The 20,162-nt window shown below is 39.6% G+C and overlaps 1 protein-coding gene across 2 annotated transcripts; it reads left to right on the top strand.

Moving 5' to 3' along the window:
• Window positions 1-919: 919 nt before the first annotated feature.
• Window positions 920-15,343, top strand: TMEM19 (transmembrane protein 19). Of its 2 annotated transcripts, none has more exons than XM_082309723.1 (7): window positions 920-983; window positions 1,259-1,397; window positions 7,415-7,528; window positions 8,678-8,815; window positions 9,144-9,398; window positions 10,494-10,703; window positions 13,604-15,343. In XM_082309723.1, exons 1-7 carry the CDS (start codon window positions 930-932, stop codon window positions 13,765-13,767), a joined length of 1,074 nt encoding a protein of 357 aa, XP_082165849.1. In that variant the 5' UTR covers window positions 920-929; the 3' UTR covers window positions 13,768-15,343. The 2 variants fall into 2 exon arrangements, with proteins under 2 accessions (XP_082165849.1, XP_082165848.1); XM_082309722.1 differs by having other exon boundaries at window positions 1,259-1,409.
• Window positions 15,344-20,162: the final 4,819 nt, after the last annotated feature.

Genomic DNA, 20,162 nt, shown 5'->3' with positions numbered 1-20,162 from the left:
GGGAGTAATTCTGGCCTACCTGCGGAGAAGCTACCAGGCAGGTTTGGCTTGTTTTCGTCCCACGTTAACTTTAGGAAATGTTTCAAGTCTCTTTCTTCTAGTGTTAATGAACTTTGTGATGTTTCAACACATTTCTATCCAAGTACTCATTGGTATCACTAATTATCAACCGATCTCATACTTTTGAGAGTGGTGTCATTCCTGTTTTCCTTTCACAAACAGGCAAATTCGATTTACATTTAACCGATGTTTCTTCCTTTGCACGTACGTTAATTGTTATTTGCACCCACCACGTCAAGCACTGAACGCTCTGGCGTACAGCCCAGCCGTGGGCCCGCGGGCCCCTGAGCCCAGCGGCGGGGAGACGGCTGCCTCAGGGATGGTCGCTTGCCAGCATGGGGTTTGGCGAAGGCCAGACCCCGGCCGCCCTGAGGGCTGTTAGCAGGGAGCCCACCCGGGGACGGGAGGGCCCTGGGCGGGGGAGCGCAGCCCTAGCGCCGTACCGAGGCCTGTGGAGGGGCGAGGAGCTGGCGGGCGGGAGGCCTGCGGGGAGAGGCCGGCCCAGAGGGGTGGGGTGCCCCTCGGGAGCGCCGCGGCTCGGGGCGGAGGGCCCGGCCCTGGCTGCCGGGGAGGCCGGCTGGCTCCGTTCAGCCGCCGCAGCCCAGCGGCCGCCTCTCCCTGCCGAGGGGCAGGGGACGGGGCCGCCCACGCTGTGGCGCTGCGGCGTCTGGCGGAGGGCGGCGGCCGCCCCGTCCCGGAGAGGCGGAAAAAGTCTCCACTGAGGGGAAAACAGCGGGCGCCGGGACGGACGGGGAGGGGAGCGGAGGGCACTGCCCGGGTGCGGCCGCGCCGCTCGGCCGCCTCCTCTCTCCTTCCCCGCCGGCGGAGACACAGGCGGAAGGAGGCGTTGGCGCGGCGGCCGGCAGAGCATGCGCGGAGCGGCGGCGGGCCGGGATGGTGGCGGCGGCGGGCCGGAGGCGCCGGTCGGTGTGGGAGCCGGGCGGTGCGAGGGGGGGAGACAGGGTGGGGGCTTCCAGCCCCCGAGCGCCGCGCAGCCCAGCCCCGAGCGGGCGGGGGGTGGCCGCTGCCGCCTCCCCGTGAGCGCCTCGGTGTCGCCTCGCAGCGCCCCGAGGTGCTGGCGGCGAGAGGCGGCCGCGGGCCGGGCCGGGCCGGGCCGGAGGAGGAGGAGGAGGCGGCGGCGGAGGCGGAGGAGGCAGCGGTGTCGCTGATGCGCTGGGCCTTGTGCTTCCCCCGCCAGGTGTTCTCCCTCTGGCTTCCTATGTCCTATTACCAGGAGGATTGCTTCAGAGGGTACCTCAAGATGATGGCGAATTTTGTCGTCCTGAACTTGCTCATTTGTATTTCTCTGGCTTTCTGGATCGTGTCCATAACTGCAAGTACGTACTACGGTGAGTCCAAAGGCCGGGGGCTGGGGAGAGGGCGGCAGGGCACGGCGAGGGGCGAGCCGAGCCCCTGCGGGCTGGTGGGGATGGAGGGTTGGAAGAGGGGTGTGCACAGCCCCCGCCATCGTCAGTGGAGCTGAAAACCTCGGTCTTGACAGTAGCTGGTCATGGCTTAAAAAGTGTTAACAGCCACAGTACCCTTCTTTGCAGCGCTGCCCGGGGATCCCGTTGAATTTAAAGTGTTAGTATCCTTTGTGATTTATCTCCCTAAAAGAAAGCAAATAAGATAAAAATGGAAAAGCGAAAAAGAAAGAACGAGCTGATAGATGTCTTTCAGGGGAAGTAGTGACAGGATGGGAGGAGCGTGCCAGCCTTCAAAACAGTTTTAGGAACGCACATGCAGCCTTTGAAGAGGGCGTGCAAGAAGCGTTCCTTGGTCAAGGACCAGAGAAACAGGGGAAATGGTACAGGGAGAGAGGGATGTGTCCGTGGAGTCTCTGGCATGGGTGTGTACAGTCAGCTCTGTTCTGTTCAGGCAACTCAGGCAGGCTGTGGGTTAGTTGTGTGTAGTTGCAGGGACACGAGCATTTTCTGTGGTCTGTAAATTCAGTTCTAGCACCATTTTTACAGCAATGTGCAAAAGCAGCAGTACTGCCTTCAGCATCAGTTCAAGCCTAGAAGAGTTTAACTGCTTTCCCAGGACAGGTAAAGACCTCACCCAGTTTCATGCAGGAAGAGCTCCAGTGTCATTGCAGTGTTGCTGAGGGTGCCTAGGGATGTGGTATGAACACCTTTAACTGCCTAATGTCATCCTGGATCCAGAAGAAACTAGGATAAATATCCCACCAGTATAAGCTGACTTTTGCAGTGGCAGTTGGATGTTTCTGCTCAATGTTTTTCAGTGCTTTGGGTTTTAGGGTGGTGTATGAGTCCTGGTACAGCATTAAATCTGTGTTGTCTGGACACTTCTACTTTGGCTTGTAGTGAGATGCCAGACACATACAAGGTATGCAGAAGCAGGCTTCACAAACAGGTTTTGTTTGTGTCATTTAGAGCTAGCCAAGTTGGATTTAAACATGCAACTTCATTTGTGCATGTCTGCTCTCTATAGGTATAGCTCTCTTGAGTTTTGCCTCTAATTAGAGTATTCTTGTCCTTGCCATCTAACATGATTGAGAATTGACAGCGTAGAGTGGAGAGGCCTGATATCAGGTGAACCAGGATAGGGACTGATACAAAAGAGGAGACTGCAGACAAATCCTCCTTTTTGTAGAGAATGATTATGGAGCGACAAGGACATAAGAACTTTTGTTGTCCGTTTGCCTGAGACTGCGGAAAGACCTTGGCTTGAGGAGGTGAATGAAGTGTATGGTAGGAGTGGGCTTAATGAAGTGGGAGTGATAACTTATTTGAGTTTAGCCCATAAAAGCGATGAAATTCACAGTCCTTAACCATAAATATAAAAATACTACAAACATAGATGTATTAATTTACAGTTTATAGTTCATAGTAGTGCTTAAGCACCAGTGACCAAAATGTTGATAAAATGGGAGTGTTGAAGAATCCATAATAAACCGATTAATGTGTTCTATCTTAGTCTTAACTGCTTACATTTAGTAGTAATTTAGTACCAATACTTTTCGTCCTCCCACACCCCAAGGAAATACAAAAAGGTCAGTTTAAAAATGACCTTAAAAAGATTAAAATTCTGTTTGTTAACCAACCAAAAAGAACCCCTTTGTGTTCTGGTGTTACTCACACTCAAGTTAATATCAAGAACCTTCTTGGTTTGTGATTAGCAATACCAGCCTAAGAGCACTGGAGATCTCTGCATACACAGCTGGTGCTTGTCTTTTGAGGTTTTGAGTCAACTCTTGGCTGCAAGACTCCCTTGCACACCTACGGCATTGGGGCTTTTCAGTACACAGAAGAGAAGTTTTCGTCTTGTGAATCTTTGTGCTTGCAGTGACAAGTGTTTTACTGTGAAATATGGTTGCCCTACTTTGTACCAGGGAGCCTGTCTATCTGCAAAGGTCTAGGTACTGCTGATGCAGAAGTTTTTGGTGAAAACCATAATGTTTAGCTTTCCAGCCAGACAGCTGTTTGCCTGTGTGAAATCTTTCTTCTATGAGTTTGAAACCCACTTTAATTCTATGCTTGTGATGTCTTACACTTGTACAGCAGATGTGATAAATAACTTCTCATGATTTTGTATGTTTTAGCTCAAAAGCTACGTTAATGATTAGCTTTATTTTTAAAAAGTTTGTGTCTTTTTTTTAAACAAAAACTGTCACTTGAAATCTTACTGAGATGGTCATCAACTTAAAGTATATTTTTGAGAGCCTTACACCAAGTTCAAAAGGATTGAAAGGACTGATTTTTTAGAAAGCATTCATGCCACTTTCACCTAGTAGACTGGCTTTCTTGTCATTTTTCTGGTAGTGAAATTCTGTCAAAGTAGTGTAGTTCAGGATGTAATCAATAGCTTTCTTGTCTCTTTGACTGCAAAGATGGAAGAGTTTTGAGCTGTAGTATTAAGGAACCATTTCTTCTCAGACTTTTAAATTTCAGTAGTATTCTATAAGATGTACTTTTGGCATCTTTTACAATGAAATTTGTGTCTTCCAATTTAAAGTCAAAATGAGATGATAGAATATATAGGTTGTAAGAATCTTACTGCTAAGGCAGTAATTTATTGAGTCCGTTTTATGATTAAAATAATATACCTTTTAACTGGACAATAAGAACTCCTTTATTAACTTTATTACCTGCTTTTATTTTAGTAAGTGTTCTGGAATTTTAGAAGGAAACAGATATGTTTAGGACATTGATAAATTGTCTCCTTAGAAGATAAGTTGCTATGGACACTAGTGCTTTATGGAATAGTGTGGAATTATGACAGCTGAGTGGGATATTGTTTTCCTGTTCTGCAAGCTTGTTTAAATTCAGATCATAGTGACTTGAATGACTAAGCAAAGGGAACGAACGGGGAACTCAAGAAAAAGCTTTTTAGAAGGCTCTGTAGACACTTTGATGAGAAAATAGCTTAATTTTTTGTCTTCAGTTTTTGTTTGTAAAAGTAAACCATTTATAGTTTTGAAAACGAGCATATTTTTGTTTGGGAGTTGTTCAAGTGGTCTGTCTTAGCAGTTTGAATTTAATAATTGTCAGTGAAGAATATCATTAAAAGCAATCCTTTCTTGTAAAAAGTTTTGGGTTTGACTAATTTCCAGTTAAATACTTCAACACATTCTAAGTTGGGTTTATTTTCTGTGTAACAAGGAGGATAACAGGGAAGCCATTTTTGCATAGATGTTAATACTAGACCTGAAATAATTTATTTCTCTTCAGTTCCCAAAAAGCAGTATACTTTCCTAGTATAGAAGGTTTGATTATGTAGAATTGCTTTCATGTGAAACCAAGGAATTGATAGATTTAAACCATGCAATGTATTGCAATTGTTAGCTCTGTGAGAAAACCCATAATCTACAATCATTTGAATAGCTGTAACACAGGAAGCTCAGTTTGATTAAATTATGTTGACCACTAAACAAAATAAAGAGGAAGCTCAAAGCTGTCTTGTTAATTTTGCCACCCCTAAATTCACCTGTACTGTTCACTTAGCAAATATGTAAACCTAAAATCCATACCCACGTGAAATCACAAGGCAGGACTTGAGTAATGTGGCAATTTGGTTGCAGCTGCTGTCAGAGAACAAAAATCAGTGAAAAGGATTCCCCCACTATGTGGGGCGTATTACCTTATAGAAAAAGAAGGGTATCTCCTAGCTTAAATACCGTTTTTCAGTCTATGCTGAATATACCATGCCACAAATAAAATAATTTCTCATGCAAACATGTTGTGCAAGCAAAAGGAAATTCTCTTGACACTAAATCTGTTTGATTGTGCTGTTCTAGATAGAAAAAATAAGAGGGAGGACAGTGGAACGTAGAAGTGGAAAAGAATTAGTCTGGAGAATCCTCAGAGAAGGAAAAATTTCTGAGAGTAAATGTGTATTACAAGACATGAAATTGTTGGATGTAGCTTGCTTTTCAACAAGTGCTGTGTTGCAGTGCTCCAGACCAAGGTGTGCAGTTAGTTGTCTGTGCTTGCTTGAGGATAAATATTCAGGTGGAAACCAGACTATATAACACCCGACTTGTATGTCATGTGGCTACCTTTCCTTAAGTACAAAATTTATAGTGTATGTTGTTCTTTATTAAAAATAATGATTTGGGGAACCCAGTGGCTTGCCGAAATAAGTTTAATTTTTAAAGTGTTCCTAGTTTCCTTTGCATGTTTCTAGGACTAGCCCTTTTGGTGAAAAATGTAGGGTTAATAAAGTCAGCTTTTTGAAAGGCCTTTTCCAGTGCATCTAAAACCAGAATTCAGTTCTGTGGGTGGCTGTGGAGATGACAATTATAACTGTTTTTAAAAACGGATTGGACAAATATATGGGGGATTTTAGAAATGCCAACATAAAAGTTCCCAATAAAACAGGGAACATCATTCTTTATCTGTTCCTTATACTCTTTCCTTGCACATGTGCAGCTCACCACTGCCAGATTGGATTCAGAGTTAGACAGATGTTTGGCTTGGTCCAGTTTGGAAGTTCTCCTATTTTCAACCAAGTATAGTGTAGAAACGATCAGAACGTTTTGGATACTAACAAAAGGGGAATATTTCTTTTTTAAAACTGTAAAAGAAGGCCAAGCATCTAAACTTCCTTTCTTGCATCAGTGTAAATTATCAGTGATGCTGTGATTAAACGGATGATTTGTTCATAGACCAGCAGGACAGAATCAGTGTACGAAATAAATTGATATATGCACTGCAGGACTTAGTGCTAGTTTTATTAGATGACATCAAGTATCGCTGTAGGTCAACTAAAAATATAATATATTACAGAATATGTAAGTTTTCGAAACTAGAATAAAAAGGGATATAGTAGTAATATTAAAGCTATAGAAATACAGCCATTAGCTAGCTTATATGCATGCTGACATCTTCTCTCCACATAGACATGAAACTACTTCTGAAGTCTTCTGTCAGACAATTAGCAGCAGTCCTTCTGTTTAACATAGTGTAAAATTTTAATTGATGGCACAGACAACAAAGTGACAACATTAGGCACATCCTAGGAATAATTCAGCATACATAGATAATGAAAAAAGTTGCCTGCTTTTCATAGCCAAAAGCTACCAAGCTAAAGCTTTTGATAAACAAGAATGACTTTTCCTAAAAACACTGGTATTTGGCATGACTTGAAACACAAAGTAAAGCTTCCAATATATTGTTCTAATTTTCCTTCCCTTACAATGCTAAACAGCATTAGTGACCATGGACAGTGTTGTTCATTCCCTTTATTGCTGCCATACTCACTTCATCATTAAAAAAAAAAATCCTAGTAATAATAATAAAAAAATTAAGATTTGTTATTGTAGTTACCAGAGAATCAGTCATAACATGATCTATGAGGGAAGCTCTTGCATCAGTTTATTTAAAGTTGCTTTGCCGTCTCTTTACATGTTTTGTTAGCTGGAATTTTAGTTTGAATCTTATTCGTATTTGAAACTGAATTCTACATAACTTACTGTGGATGTATGGGTTGGTTTTTTTTCTAAAATCTAAACTTACCTGTTCTATCCAAATCAAGTTTCAGCTGGTCTTAACATTTTGAATGTTAATTTTTGGAGCTTATAAATCCCCCTTTAGAATGGAAAATATCACCCTGTTTATTTCTTGACACATTTGCTATTACTTTGTAATTAATTTTGGTTAAATTAATGTATTTTCTTTTTTCTGTGAAAGCTGAATAGAAAAATTGAATAGATAATTGCAGATATTTTGGTCTTCCATTCATAAGAGTATATTTCTTATAAAGGGTAAAAAGTTTAATCTCTATTAAGATCAGATTTTAAATATATACTAGAAGGTAATTACTTTTAAGTTATAAAGGTATTAAAAAGGCTTATAAGGATCATCTGTAACCATTTAATTTGATTTATCAGGTACTTTACGACCCATTTCTCCATGGCGCTGGCTTTTTTCAGTCTTTGTTCCACTGATGATTGCTACACAGGGTTTTAAGAAGAAGAGTCTTGATCACAGTGGTGCATTGGGAGGTATGTTTTTTCTGAGACTACAGCTAAACATTTAATAAACTAAATTAAGGTCCTTTTAATTGTGCATAATATTCTTTTAAGACTTTCCTACCTAGTTCTATTATAATAAAAGTATAAATGTAAGCAGCCTACCTGTCTGGTAGGAAACCAGTAAAGATAACAGAGTTCTCCTTTCTGTAGTATGAGCAGTTTTAGGCATTTTTTGCCTCCGAAAAATGAGAAGAAAATTAAATCTGTACTTCACTTCAAGCAAATGACTGTTTCAACAAAGGTTTTTCTTGACCACGTGAGAAAAACCCCAGTGTAGTGTACAGTAGTGTTCGTTGGAATCTGATGCAAGATTTCCGTGTGAGGTGATTCACCTTTGTCTTGTGACATTGTCTGAATTGGTGGTCAATGGAAAGAAACAGGACCTCAAATCCTTTCCTTCCATGTCACCCATTTTGCAAATCTTGTTCTGCTTGTGACTTAAGGGAAGCATTTTCTAAATTAAAAAAAAAAAAAATCTTCTGCTGTGTTTTTACCTCTTAATATAACATTTCTGCTAGGCAGCTTATATTGGCATTTGCTTTAAGTGCGGCCAGTTTGAAAAGAAAATGAAGAACAGAAGGGAGAAGTAGCAGCTGTTAACCTGGATAACCCTCTTCCATCTCTTATCTTAGAGACCTTGGGGGAGGGATTTGATTCCCAAACTGAATATAAACTTGCTGATGGAGACACAGCCACAGCTGTGTATATACTTCTTATACAAATAATCGTATTCTTCAGGCAGGGTGCTTAAATTTCAATTAGATATCCTTTGGCTTTTTTTTAATTGGTCCGTGTTTTATTTTTGCACAGTGTTACTGATTTGTGGCAAGAGAAGGTCTTAAAGAACCACACACTTCAGCAGTAGCAATGAAATTAGCCGTAAAATTTAAGAGAAAATTATAAAGACAACTGATTCTTTTTTTTTTTTTAGTCAAGATGTCACTAGAATTCTCATACAGATAGGTATTAGGCGCTTCAGTAATTCTCTTATTGCATGATTGCCTTAGGTTTATCATGAAGATACTCTTCATATTCAAGAGATTCAAAATACTTAATTGCTTTGCAAAGCAGACACTGTTACATGAAGGAACTTGATACACTTTTTTTTTTCCTTCATAGGATTGGTGGTTGGATTTATCCTTACAGTTGCAAATTACAGTTTCTTCACTTCTTTGTTTGTATTTTTTGTTACTTCTTCAAAACTTACTAAATGGAAAAAAGATATAAAGAAGCAAATAGATTCAGAATACAAAGAAGGTAAGCCATAACATTTTAATTCTTTAAGATCCCTTGTGGAGAATAAATACTGCATATTCCTCTTCCTTTCAAAGGGTCAGACGAGATTTAACATGTGGAGTAGGGAACACTGTGGTCGTGCCTCCCCTCCAACCTTATCCCTGTGAACATTAGCAAGCAACTTTGCTTTTGCTTCTCTTCTATTTAATAAATTGCTATCTAGTTTCTCATTTGAAACCGTGTCTTTTTAAATTTAACTATATATGGGTGTATTTGGCTTTTGTCTCATGCTGTTGCCTGTCAAAGTGTTTTGCCTGAAAATACTAAAATTTAATTTTTGTCACTTTAGGTGGACAGAGGAATTGGGTGCAAGTATTCTGTAACGGTGGTGTTCCTACTGAGCTGGCTCTCTTGTATATGATAGAAAATGGACCCGGTGAAATTCCGATAGACTTTTCAAAGCAATACACAGCATCGTGGATGTGCTTATCCATTTTGGGAGCTTTGGCATGCTCTGCTGGTGATACATGGGCTTCAGAGATCGGTAGCGTTATGAGTAAAAGCAAGCCAAGGTTGATAACAACCTGGGAAAAGGTTCCAGTAGGTGAGGTGTTACCTGTTCTACATGTTCTTGTTTTAATATTTTGCTGATCTGTTTTGAATTATGCATCCAACTTGATAAGTTCAACAAAAGGCCCAAAAAAACAAACATCAGAAATCTGGGATTAGAAAATACTGGCAGGAATGCATTCTCTCAAATGGAATTTACTCAGTTGTGTTCCTGCTGCATCTCGTTGGTGAGATGCACCAACATAGCATCCAGGGAGCTAAAATCATTCTTAGTGAATGCTGTCACTTCTCATCTCTGGTACTATTAAAGGTGTTTAGTCTGCCGATAATATAACAAATACAAGTTATCATCTGAATTTTTCAGACATTAAAATTTTAATCAGTAGAAGAATATATATATGTTCAATACAGACACTCTAGAAAATTAAATTCTTAACCAAAAGTCTAATTTCCTTTAACACCTTACCACGGGTGGGTAAAGTGAACCTTCTGTCTGTGAAACCTTGTCTGCACGGTGGATGACATTGCTACTTTAAAGCAGCGTGTCTTTTCTCAGTCTTGCTGGCATGTTGAGCTGAATTTTAGATCTTGTGGGATAGAATTTAAATGTGTGGGCATTTTATTTTTCTTTTTTTAAGTGTTCTTCAGGTTTTTATTCAGTGAGCTGTCAAACATCTTCCTTTCTATGGATTTTGTTCCTTCTTTTAAATTTGTTGGTGAAATATATCTTGGTATACTTCTTCTGAAAGAGGCATTGTTTTAATAACATGCACATCTCAAGCTCTGTATTTTTGGAGCAAATATCTTCTTCTCCTGCCCGCCCCCTCCTTACAGCACACAAATGCCAGGTGACATTGCAAGGTGTGCTATCTGGTTTTATTTAATTTAATGCTAGTGATTACGTCTAGATAACTAGCCTTAGAGAAGGGAAAAGTAATAGTAATAGGCTCTAATGGTACAGGTTAAGCTTCTCAGCAGCATAATGGGAATTGTAAATAAAAGCTGTGGTAGCAAAGCCTTGTGGATATAAGGGGGGAAGATCACTGTGAACACAGTTTTGATTTCATATAAAACATATATAAGTCTTTCAGGAAAAGTTTGTAAATCAGCTTGGTTTTGTTTGATTTAGGTACTAATGGAGCAATTACTTTAGTGGGCCTGCTCTCAAGTTTGCTTGGGGGCATGGCAGTTGGTATAGCCTACTTCATAACACAACTCATTTTCGTGACTGATCTGGAAGTATCTGCTCCGCAATGGCCCATTATTGTGTTTGGTGCAGCAGCTGGCTTACTGGGATCAATTGTTGATTCATATTTGGGAGCTACGATGCAATACAGCGGTAAGATTCTTCTCTTTTTTCTTTTTTCCTTTTTTTTTTTTTTTTTTTTTTTTTTTTACCCTCTCCTAATGTTACGTAAAAATGGACTTGAATTTCCAGAAGGGCTGAGGATGTGATTTTTAAATGGAAAAAATACAGAATTAACAACACAAAGAACAAAGGGAACCAAAGTGATGGACTTGATAATGAAAACAAGAGCAAGGGCAGTTGGTCCTTCTCCAGTTTTTGATTTGTTTATCTTATGTTACTGTCTTGTTGATGACTGAAAGAGACCAGAGATCTCCAACATGTTACCTTGGAAAAAGCAATTGCTGCCCTCTCCTTTTCTATATATCTAATTATGGTAACATTTTATAAGAGAAAATGTCAGCTTAATTTTATCCATTCACTCAGATTAAGTTGTCACTGCAGAAGCTCCGTTTCTAACTGTGAAGACTTAGCAATAGTCTCAACTTTAAGAATTAAATAAGAAAAGCTCCAGGAAAATGTGCACAATATTTTACTTCCTGTTTTTTTCACTACTTAAGAGAGTACTGTTTCCTATAAGTTAAGCGTATCACAAACTAGCTGTGAGTTTAAAAAAAAAAATCGTGTCTATTTTTAAAAAAATTGTTGGCTGGCTGATTCCAAATTATTTCAGTATTTATTTACTCATTGCCCTTAAGGATCATTGTCTGTGAATAAACACTACAGACAATGTTCAGGCTAAACTGTAAACTTACCCTATGTTTAAAATTTGTTTAAAGACCTTATCTGACACTATTCTGTTTAACAGCTGGTTTACAGAGAGAATTTAAGTTTTCATATTTTGTTGTCAGTATACTTATTTGTTGGAAGTTGAGGTCCGAATGTGCAGCTGAACTGCCTGAGACATAAAAGTCCTTTAAATCTACCGTTACAGTGAGAACTGCAAACTGTTGTTGACGCTGTGGATTTGGCTTTAGGGTGGTTTTTATCCTCTATTCCGTGTAGTTCCCGGAAAGTCCAAAATATAATGGAGTGTTTAACCATTTGAGGAATTTTTAGATATTTCTGTACTAAAGAGGAAACACTTAAGCACTCAATGTTTCATGCTCCTAATGAGGCAGATGCATTAAGAGAATGTGGCAAACCTAGCTAATGCATGCCTGCATTTATCAGCAGCTATTTCTTCTTCACTTCAGATATTTTTCCATGCTCAGCAACTTACTTTGCTAGCTGCAGCAGAGACAGTATGCAAGTTCCACAATTTCTTTTACAAATTCATAAGCACTGCTGGAGTAGGTATACTATATACACGTATATGCTATGGTATGTATATGCTGTGATATAGATGAAATAGTGCTGCTCATGTGGTGCACACTGTTAGGTTTTGTGTCCCTCCTCACTTTAATCCACTTTTCCAATCCGTGTTCAATGTGGTCTCATAAGAAATACTTCAATCTCTCTGCAGCATCTTGAAAAACAATAAATAAATATGGTAGTGGTAATAAAGAATTGTGTCTTTTTTTGAAAACATTATGCTACCACTGCTAATCCCTTCTGTCAGTGTTTTTCCTGTGGGTAATCTTCCTAGTTTTGGTTCATGTAATAGTCTGGGATACCCACTGTTTCTATGATAAAGTCCTTCCCTGCCCACACATGTATTAAGTAAAACTGTCTGAATAGCTGTACAGAATTAGATGCAAATTTTCCCGTGTTATCAGTCTGAAGCCATACCTATTCTGTAAATAACAAAGCTAATGAAAGGACTTACTGTTACCTTTCCTACTTGTTTATGCTCTGAATCTACGCTTTATGTGCATTTGAGGTATATATTTTTAAAAATCTATTTACATTTTTTCTCTCAAGAAAACTGACGACTTTCTAAAACATAGCAAGTGTTAAGAGCTAAACTATCAGGCTTTGAAGTTTGATTTTTCTGTAGCTCTTTTGCATTATCCAAAGCTTGGTTTAAATGTATGGTTCAAAGGTAACTGTAATACCAGCTATATACCTGCCAAGCAGGTTTGTGGTGTGGGGTTTTTTTAAGTTGTGTCTGAGGTGCTGAAAATTTTGTAATAAAGCTGCAGCTCAAAATGAAATTTCCATATTGTGGGTATTAGCAAATACTCCAATCTGCAGAGAAAAATAATGTTAATATAAAATGTGCTGATTTGTTTTGGAATATTTCTTCATGTCAACCTTTAAATGTGTGCATATGCGTGCACCCAGTTAATACTTCACTATAGTGTGAGTTGGCATTAAAATCAAGCGTCCTAGAATTTTATGCTTTTATCAGCATATAAAATAATGCAGCTGGACAAAACATAGGATAACGGTGTGTATACAGTAGCAGCTAATGAAACGCAGTGCTAGAATACTGCTAATACAGAGGCAGAGCAAGAAAAGGCTTAAGTAATAGGGAAAAAATCAGCTGTTGGTAGTATAAAACTGTTGTGTAAATAGAAATGTTAAATTCAGCCTCTGTAAGGAGCTTGTTTTCTGTCAGATGAATTAGTAATGTTATTTTCATAATTTTCCTTTGAAAACAAATACATCATCTTGACAAGAAATGCATGCTGCTAATCAGTTGTTTCTGTTTTGTTCAAAACAGCATCCTTTGCCTTAGAATGGCTCTTGGAATACCTTTTTCCTCTTCTGATTTAGCTTGTGTTTGATTCCTTTCTCTGCTGTAGACCTGCCAGAGTGTAACTTTTGAAAAGAAGTAACTTCTAGCATAAAGTGTTGCATTTATATCCCATTCTTCGAAGCTACCAGATTAAACTAACTGTAATTTAGTTTAGTCTGTTGGTGGCTTTTCTTAGAGAGGTTTAACACCATAATGATAAACTAAATTTAGGAAGTTGCATACGCTTGGTTACTAAGTTTCTTTTTAGCTTGGTTGGCTTTGTAAAATGAAGTCTTTTATCTTTTCCCAGGTTTTGACCAAAATATTGGCATGGTTGTCAACCACCAAACAAAAGACTCCAAGCACATATCTGGAAAACCTATATTAGACAACAACGCCGTAAATCTTTTTTCTTCTATAATCATTGCTTTGGCACTCCCAGGCGTGGCGTGGTGTTTCTGGCCCAGGGGCTGAAATGGTTTAAGGTTTTCTGCATGCGATTCATTTATGTTCAGTTACTCCAAGACTCTGAAGAGTTCTCTTTGAACTCTCTTGGAGAGAGGAATCTGAAACTTCCAGGGAGCCAAAGGACTTTCCATCTCAACTTACTAAGGCTGTAAGCTTCATATGGCAATTGGCATCTGTCAGGGCAAGGAAGGGGTTTTGTCAGTATGCTCTTGCTGCTCTTTAAATGGATGTAGATCATTGCCAAGTGAGGTGAAGCACTTCATTGTCCTCGTGGAGCTGAAGGGTTGGTGTCTATGTTCTCTGCAGTTCCCAGCATCTGGAAGGGCAAGAAGCTGGAAATAGAAGTCCAGTCTACATCAGTCAGTGTGATGGAGCATTCTGACAGTTGTCCAAGCCAGGCACAAAGTAGTCTGAAACTTTATGTAGGCACTGGTAACATGGGTGAAATGGGTGAATTCTGGTGTTTCCCATAATCTACAGTACATAAGGTTTTATGGAAATATTTGGGGGGGGGAGGGAAGAGAGAAGTAAGCCTTGTTGCCTACTCTGTATCCTGATACTATCTCCACTTTCCTGAGAACAGAATTGGTAAAAGTCATGCCACTGCGTAATGTTTGAAGCAAAAGACTAAATTTAAAATAAAAACTCACTAGTTTTTCCAGTAAGAATAATAAATTGATCTGTACTTTTTTGACGTCTTTATTTCTAAACTAATGATATTTATGAAGATTGTCAATATTGTGGTACTTATTAAATTATCTAAAAGATTACAGTTGTGAATTCACATTAATTTCTTTAGCACATTTTTTCCATAAGCATAGAATTGTTCCATAATGTTTAGCATTCTGACCAAACTGTACTCTTTGGTTCTCTCTCAGCAGTGGAAGTGTTTCCCGTTTTGTTTGGGGTTGCTGTTCAGAGATGATGGCCTCAACCAAAGAAGTTACAGAGGTGATCCTCATAGTGAATGGGGAAAGTCTCACTTTTATAAACCATTTCAAAACGGGAATTTAACTTTTGGTGCTCAGGCTCCTGTGTTAGGTGATTCCATCTTCCATCATTAATTTATAAAAGAGGTGAAAGTAATTTAGCCAGCACGGATTGTACTTAAATTTTAGAGATACCCTCATAATAACCTGTGACTGTCAACATTCAGATGGTAGGGCTCATACTGTTAACTTATAAAAACCTTTTCTTTTTTTTCTTTAGAGACAGGTATTTTGTATTAAACATCTGATTTTTTTTTTACGAATGTCTTGTGTATGTTGCCTGTCTTAATTCACTTGAATTGTGTATTATGTCACATTTTATGGGATATTCAAAAATTTTAACACCTTCCATGTTGAGTTTACTCTTTTGAAATCTAGTCTATATAAATCTGGAATTTATCACTGGAACTAGTTCACTGTATTATCCAATTATACAGATGAGATTTCAAACTAGTAAAAGCTTTCTGAAAAGAACAAATTGTGCAGCTGCTGTATGTCTGTTCCTGTGGACAAGCACAAAATTATAAAAGGAATATATGCACTTAAACTGTAACAATAAACACTTGAGATTTTTATGCATTGTTTCAATTTATACTGCTTCTAAATAAACACTGTATTAGTTGTCTTTTAAGATTTTATTAATACTGTTGTGATTTCTAGAATTAAGAAAGGCACAATTTTTGTAAGATACTTTTTCTTTCAATTAAATGCTTTGGTTCTGTATTCTTTTGTTTCCTGAAACAAAGTATACTTCCAAACACCGAAGTGGACATGGTCAGCTTTTCACTATTTAAGATGGGTCTTGTTTGCAAAACAGCTTGGCATAGTGAGAAGACATCTGATTTTAAATTCATAGCAGCATGAAATGCTTTGATCTGTTACCATATGAATGAATGTGATCTGAATGAACTCCTGCCAGCAGGACCTTCAAAGGCCATTATTCAGAATTTTTTATTTGTCATGTCTTAGTGATGACACTGAGTTGCTTTTGAAATTCACACTCATAAATCTCCAGTATTTAGTATTTAGATCTGAGCACTCTTGAATTCTAAAAAGGACAGTGTTAACTCTGGGTGTATTATACTGAGTGGAGTATAGTTTATGCAAATATTGTTACATTTAACTATTTAGTAGCTGTAAAACTGCTGGGGGGGGGGGGGGAGATACAGGGAAGAAGTTACAGAATGTGACAGACTGCCTGTAGGCTGGTGTGTGTCACTGAGCAGTTCCTGAGCTCAGAAGGGAGCAGACAGGGATAGCGCCTGTCCATGTGCCCCTTGGAGAGACACAAAATGCAGGAAGTGAAAGGGAAAGTGATAAAAAGAGGAGGAGCTAGGAGAAAATCAAGGAAATTGATAGATTTTGAAGGTGCAAAACAGGTCGCTGTAGTAAGCAAATTTTATTCCATTCTTTAAACACTCAAGTATTGGTTTTGCTTCAGAGTCATTGGTACCATTAGTGTATGAGCTAACTGGCACTGATTTTCCTTTCATCTTGAATTGGCACCAATATTTCCACAGCACGAAGAGGATACACTCAGTATTTTTTTTTAATTGAAGAGGTTAAAATTGTGAAGCATTCATCTGCATTCTTGGCTTGATTTTTAGATGCATTAGAAGTTCAAGTAAGAGTATGATTATGACATAATTGTGTATGAGAAATCTTTAGCCCGGTCTCACTTAGGCGAGAGTAATCCTGAGTGTTGAAGAATACTGGTATCAGAGTCACCAATATTCAGTTACTTTTTTCTATTTCTATTTTGTTGTTAGAACTATATAGATTGTCTTGGGTCTGTCCATTCTGCTGCTGAGTGGTACATCATTGCTGATGTAAACCACAGTTCCCTGGGACTACGAAATGAAGTGGTATAAATAATGGAGGGGATATACCACCTCTCTTGGGTGTTAAGGACTAGCTGACGTTCAGAAGACCAACTTTTTTTATAATAAAGGGCTGAAACATCTGGAAATACTGTTGGCACTTTACGGAACCTGCTTTGGGCACTGGATAAATGTGGTGACAGATTGATATTCACATTAAAATCTGTTAGGATTGGGCATCTCAGATTTGTAAGTAGGATTTGTTTCCCTTGTGTTTCCCCCAACAGTGCTTTGGTCCCCACTCAGCCTTTTAAATTCCATTATCCAGCATCTTAAATTGCAGTAAGTCACTCTTCTTCAAGTAGGAGTTGATGTGTTTTACAGAAAGTTTATTTACTTAAAGCTTTGTAGGCATATTAGAGTCTCTGCTTCTGGCTATTGCTGTAACTGGATAATAACTTGAATTTAAATACTGCTTCTGTTGGGGGGTGCGGTGCAGCTTTCACAATTATGGGCCTGTTGTAATACGTAAATAAGAGCGGGTACATGAATTCACTCAGACTAGGTGGATCCCTGCAGTGCTCCCAAGCCTGCAGCCACCTTCAATAAATATTAATGCAAGTCCAAAATGAAGATGAAATATGGGAATGTGGAAATAAAGCTGTTAGGCAAATGGCAGCTTGTACTTAGGTACTCCCAAGTCTGTAAAACTCGAGACCAAGTAAAGAAACCCCACCAAGACAGCATTTATTCGGTAGCTTTTCTACAACTTTCCGGAGGAAATGGGTCAATTTTAATATCTTGCCACTACAACCACGAACTTGAGTCATAGAACAGCCCAGGTTGGAAGGGACCTCAAAGGATCACCTGGTCCAACCTTCCATGGGAAAGGGAGCCTAGGTGAGATTATCGAGCACTGTATCCAACTGCATCTTGAAAACCTCCAGTGATGGGGACTCCACCGCATCCCTAAATGTCAGTTTTCCTTGAAGCACAGTAACGCGGATGCACAGGAAAGCAGAGAACCATGGTTATGTGAGTTCTGGCTGGGAAGCCTTCCACATCACTGACTGTAGTATATGAAGTAGTAATGTCATCCATGTTATCACTTTGAAAAGATCTTTAGAATAAACGTATCCTCCCTTAGTAGATCTTCTAGCAGGATTGTTTGCTCTGTGCTGCTCTGGGATCTGCCATCTTAGAGCAGGGGCAAGTGCTGGTTCCTAATCCAGGTGGTTGACTAAACCAGAAAAAGCCATGTTTAGCTGAAATTTGGAAGAACCAGACTGATCCATGTTGAGGGAAGGGGTTTTGCAAAGGGGAATACCACCAATCTGAAAACACCTGCCGGTTTGGGGGAGCCACCTGGTTGGACTTGCAGAGCCACCTGTGGAGCCCTGTATAACTTGTTTGCACCTCTCTTCCCTGGTAGCTGCTTTTGGTGGCTTTGTTCAAACCAAGCATGAAGCAGAATTAAACACTGCAATGTGATCACCGTCCAAATTGGACTCGGAGGTTCAAACCCACGCTACTAGCAAGGATGACAGCGGTTTAAAAAAACATGAATGCATTCTGCAGTTAGAGGAAATGTCAGCAGAAAGCAAGAAAGCAGTAAGAAAAGTCTTCTGGTGCTTATTAACAAATACCCTCTAATAACTTCAGTAACTAGTTTGGTAAGGACTTTGCAAATGCAGCCCTAGCCACAAAGCTAAGAAGGTAGAAGGACATCGTAAAAACTCATGTCGGCCCTAAGCCGTGGCATCATGCATGTAATGCAGAAGTAAACACCTGCACACAAGCTTCGTGTTAGGAAGGCTGAGCTCGGCACCCCAACCTCATGGTTCTGTAAACTGCAGAGAGAACACGCCGTTCTTCACTCCCTCTTTCAGTTAACCCAGTCACAGGCTTCATAGAAGCCCTTGGGTTCCCGGCGTGTTTGTTTGCGTAAATACATCAACCCTATAAAAGCATCAAAATTTCCATGAAACAGCCCAGATCACTGCTTCTTATCAATGCTGGGCCGGTATCAGTCATGGGGGTGACAGCAGTTACTGTGCTCTGCTGTTTCTTGCTGAGAGGCTCTTGCCACAGTGACTTCTGCAGAGTTTAGCCCAGTACTAGAAAAGCAATGACCTCCGTCATCCCGATTTTTTTGTTACCACTACTTGTTATCCTGATATTTTGCTATTCCATTTGTTGACTTCCTAAGTCCTGAAATCATTCCACTGTCGAAAGCTGCTGCAATCAGATGCTCTCCCAAAACAACTGTAGTTTCAGTCTGCCTTCAAACTGCCAAATGCTTCTGGTTATGGTGCTACCAATATACGTATGCATCATTTCGTTGCGTTAAGTGCCTCCTCCTAATATAATTTAAAATGAAAAAGTGAAAGGAGATGATTCATGATGCATTCGGATAAGAAGCATGAATGTAATTCACCTCTGGAATTCTGGAAACCCTATGTCTTTTGGTAGGTGCCATGGGAAAAAGAAGAAACGGGTGTCAGCATCTGACATTGCACTCAGCAGCGTCTGCCCAAGAGGCTCTATAGTTAACCTGTGCAAAGCTATGCCAGAAAACAAAACAAAACAAAACAAAACAAAAAACCCCCAAACCCTACAAAGTGCCTGAAGCCATTATCACAAGACAAAATAAAAGCATAATTTAATTTATTGTATTTTAGAGTTTGAGGTTAAACGAACAAAAATATTCTCACACTGGGTTGCCTATAGATCTATGAGTAATGCACCACTTCGGTTCAGATAGGTTTGGTTTGGAGTGGTTTAACATGTACTTCACTTGGGTTCAGAACTCACCTGAAATAAGAAAGTAATCTAGATTTCAAGCTTAGGTGCCTTCCCTTTTCCTCTTCTTATCTCTAACGAAGCCAGTTTTCTAGTACATATTTTGATTTTTTCCACAATGGAAAACTGCTCCTCGTCTGTTTTCACTTACTGTTCTATGTGAGAAACTATCTTCGTTCTTAAGGTATAATGAAGTCAAGAGGACAGAGGCAAGGATAAACCCCTGCGCAGTTTTGAAAATGCTTTGCCCAATTCTTCCTTGCAGCTGTTTTTGCACTGGAGTGCAAGCTGTAGCTTGATAACAGCACGCTCCACTTTATCGACTTGCACTCTTAAATCATACGTAGGCAAACTGTTCTCCTGCCTCCAGCCCTCCGTGCAATCACAGGAATGCAGGCCTCGCACAGCGCACGGCTTGAGTGAGCTTCTAATAGCACAGTCCAAATTCACAAAATACACATGGGCTTAATTTAAATGTTCTCCAACCCTAAATGTTCTCCAACACAGTCTTGTGGCTGTTGCCACAAATTTCTTCTTTGTTAGAGAATTTCAGTATTTTCATAGCCAATAGATTATCTTTCACTCCTGATATTTGGCACATTTAAAGTGAAAGAGATGTCCTATCTCAGATTTTTTCCCTTAATTCTTGGTTATTTTCACTGTAACAGAGCAGTGTTATTACCCTCTGTTTTCTTGAGATTTTTGAGAATACTGCTTTTATTGAAAAAAGTAAACCTTTCACGTTTATTAATACTTATGCTAAAAACTGAGTGACTGGTGGTACCAAACC

This window comes from Platalea leucorodia (genome assembly GCF_965183815.1).
Source record: "Platalea leucorodia genome assembly, chromosome: 4".
NCBI lineage: Eukaryota > Metazoa > Chordata > Aves > Pelecaniformes > Threskiornithidae > Platalea > Platalea leucorodia.
This window is presented reverse-complemented; position numbering and strand designations above follow the sequence as displayed.

Coding starts and splice junctions, on each gene's coding strand:
- TMEM19 (XM_082309722.1), top strand. CDS start 930: ATGCGCGGAGCGGCGGCGGGCCGGGATGGTGGCGGCGGCGGGCCGGAG. Junction 1,410..7,414: donor AACTGCAAGTACGTACTACG/GTGAGTCCAAAG, acceptor TTGATTTATCAG/GTACTTTACGACCCATTTCT. Junction 7,529..8,677: donor TCACAGTGGTGCATTGGGAG/GTATGTTTTTTC, acceptor TTTCCTTCATAG/GATTGGTGGTTGGATTTATC.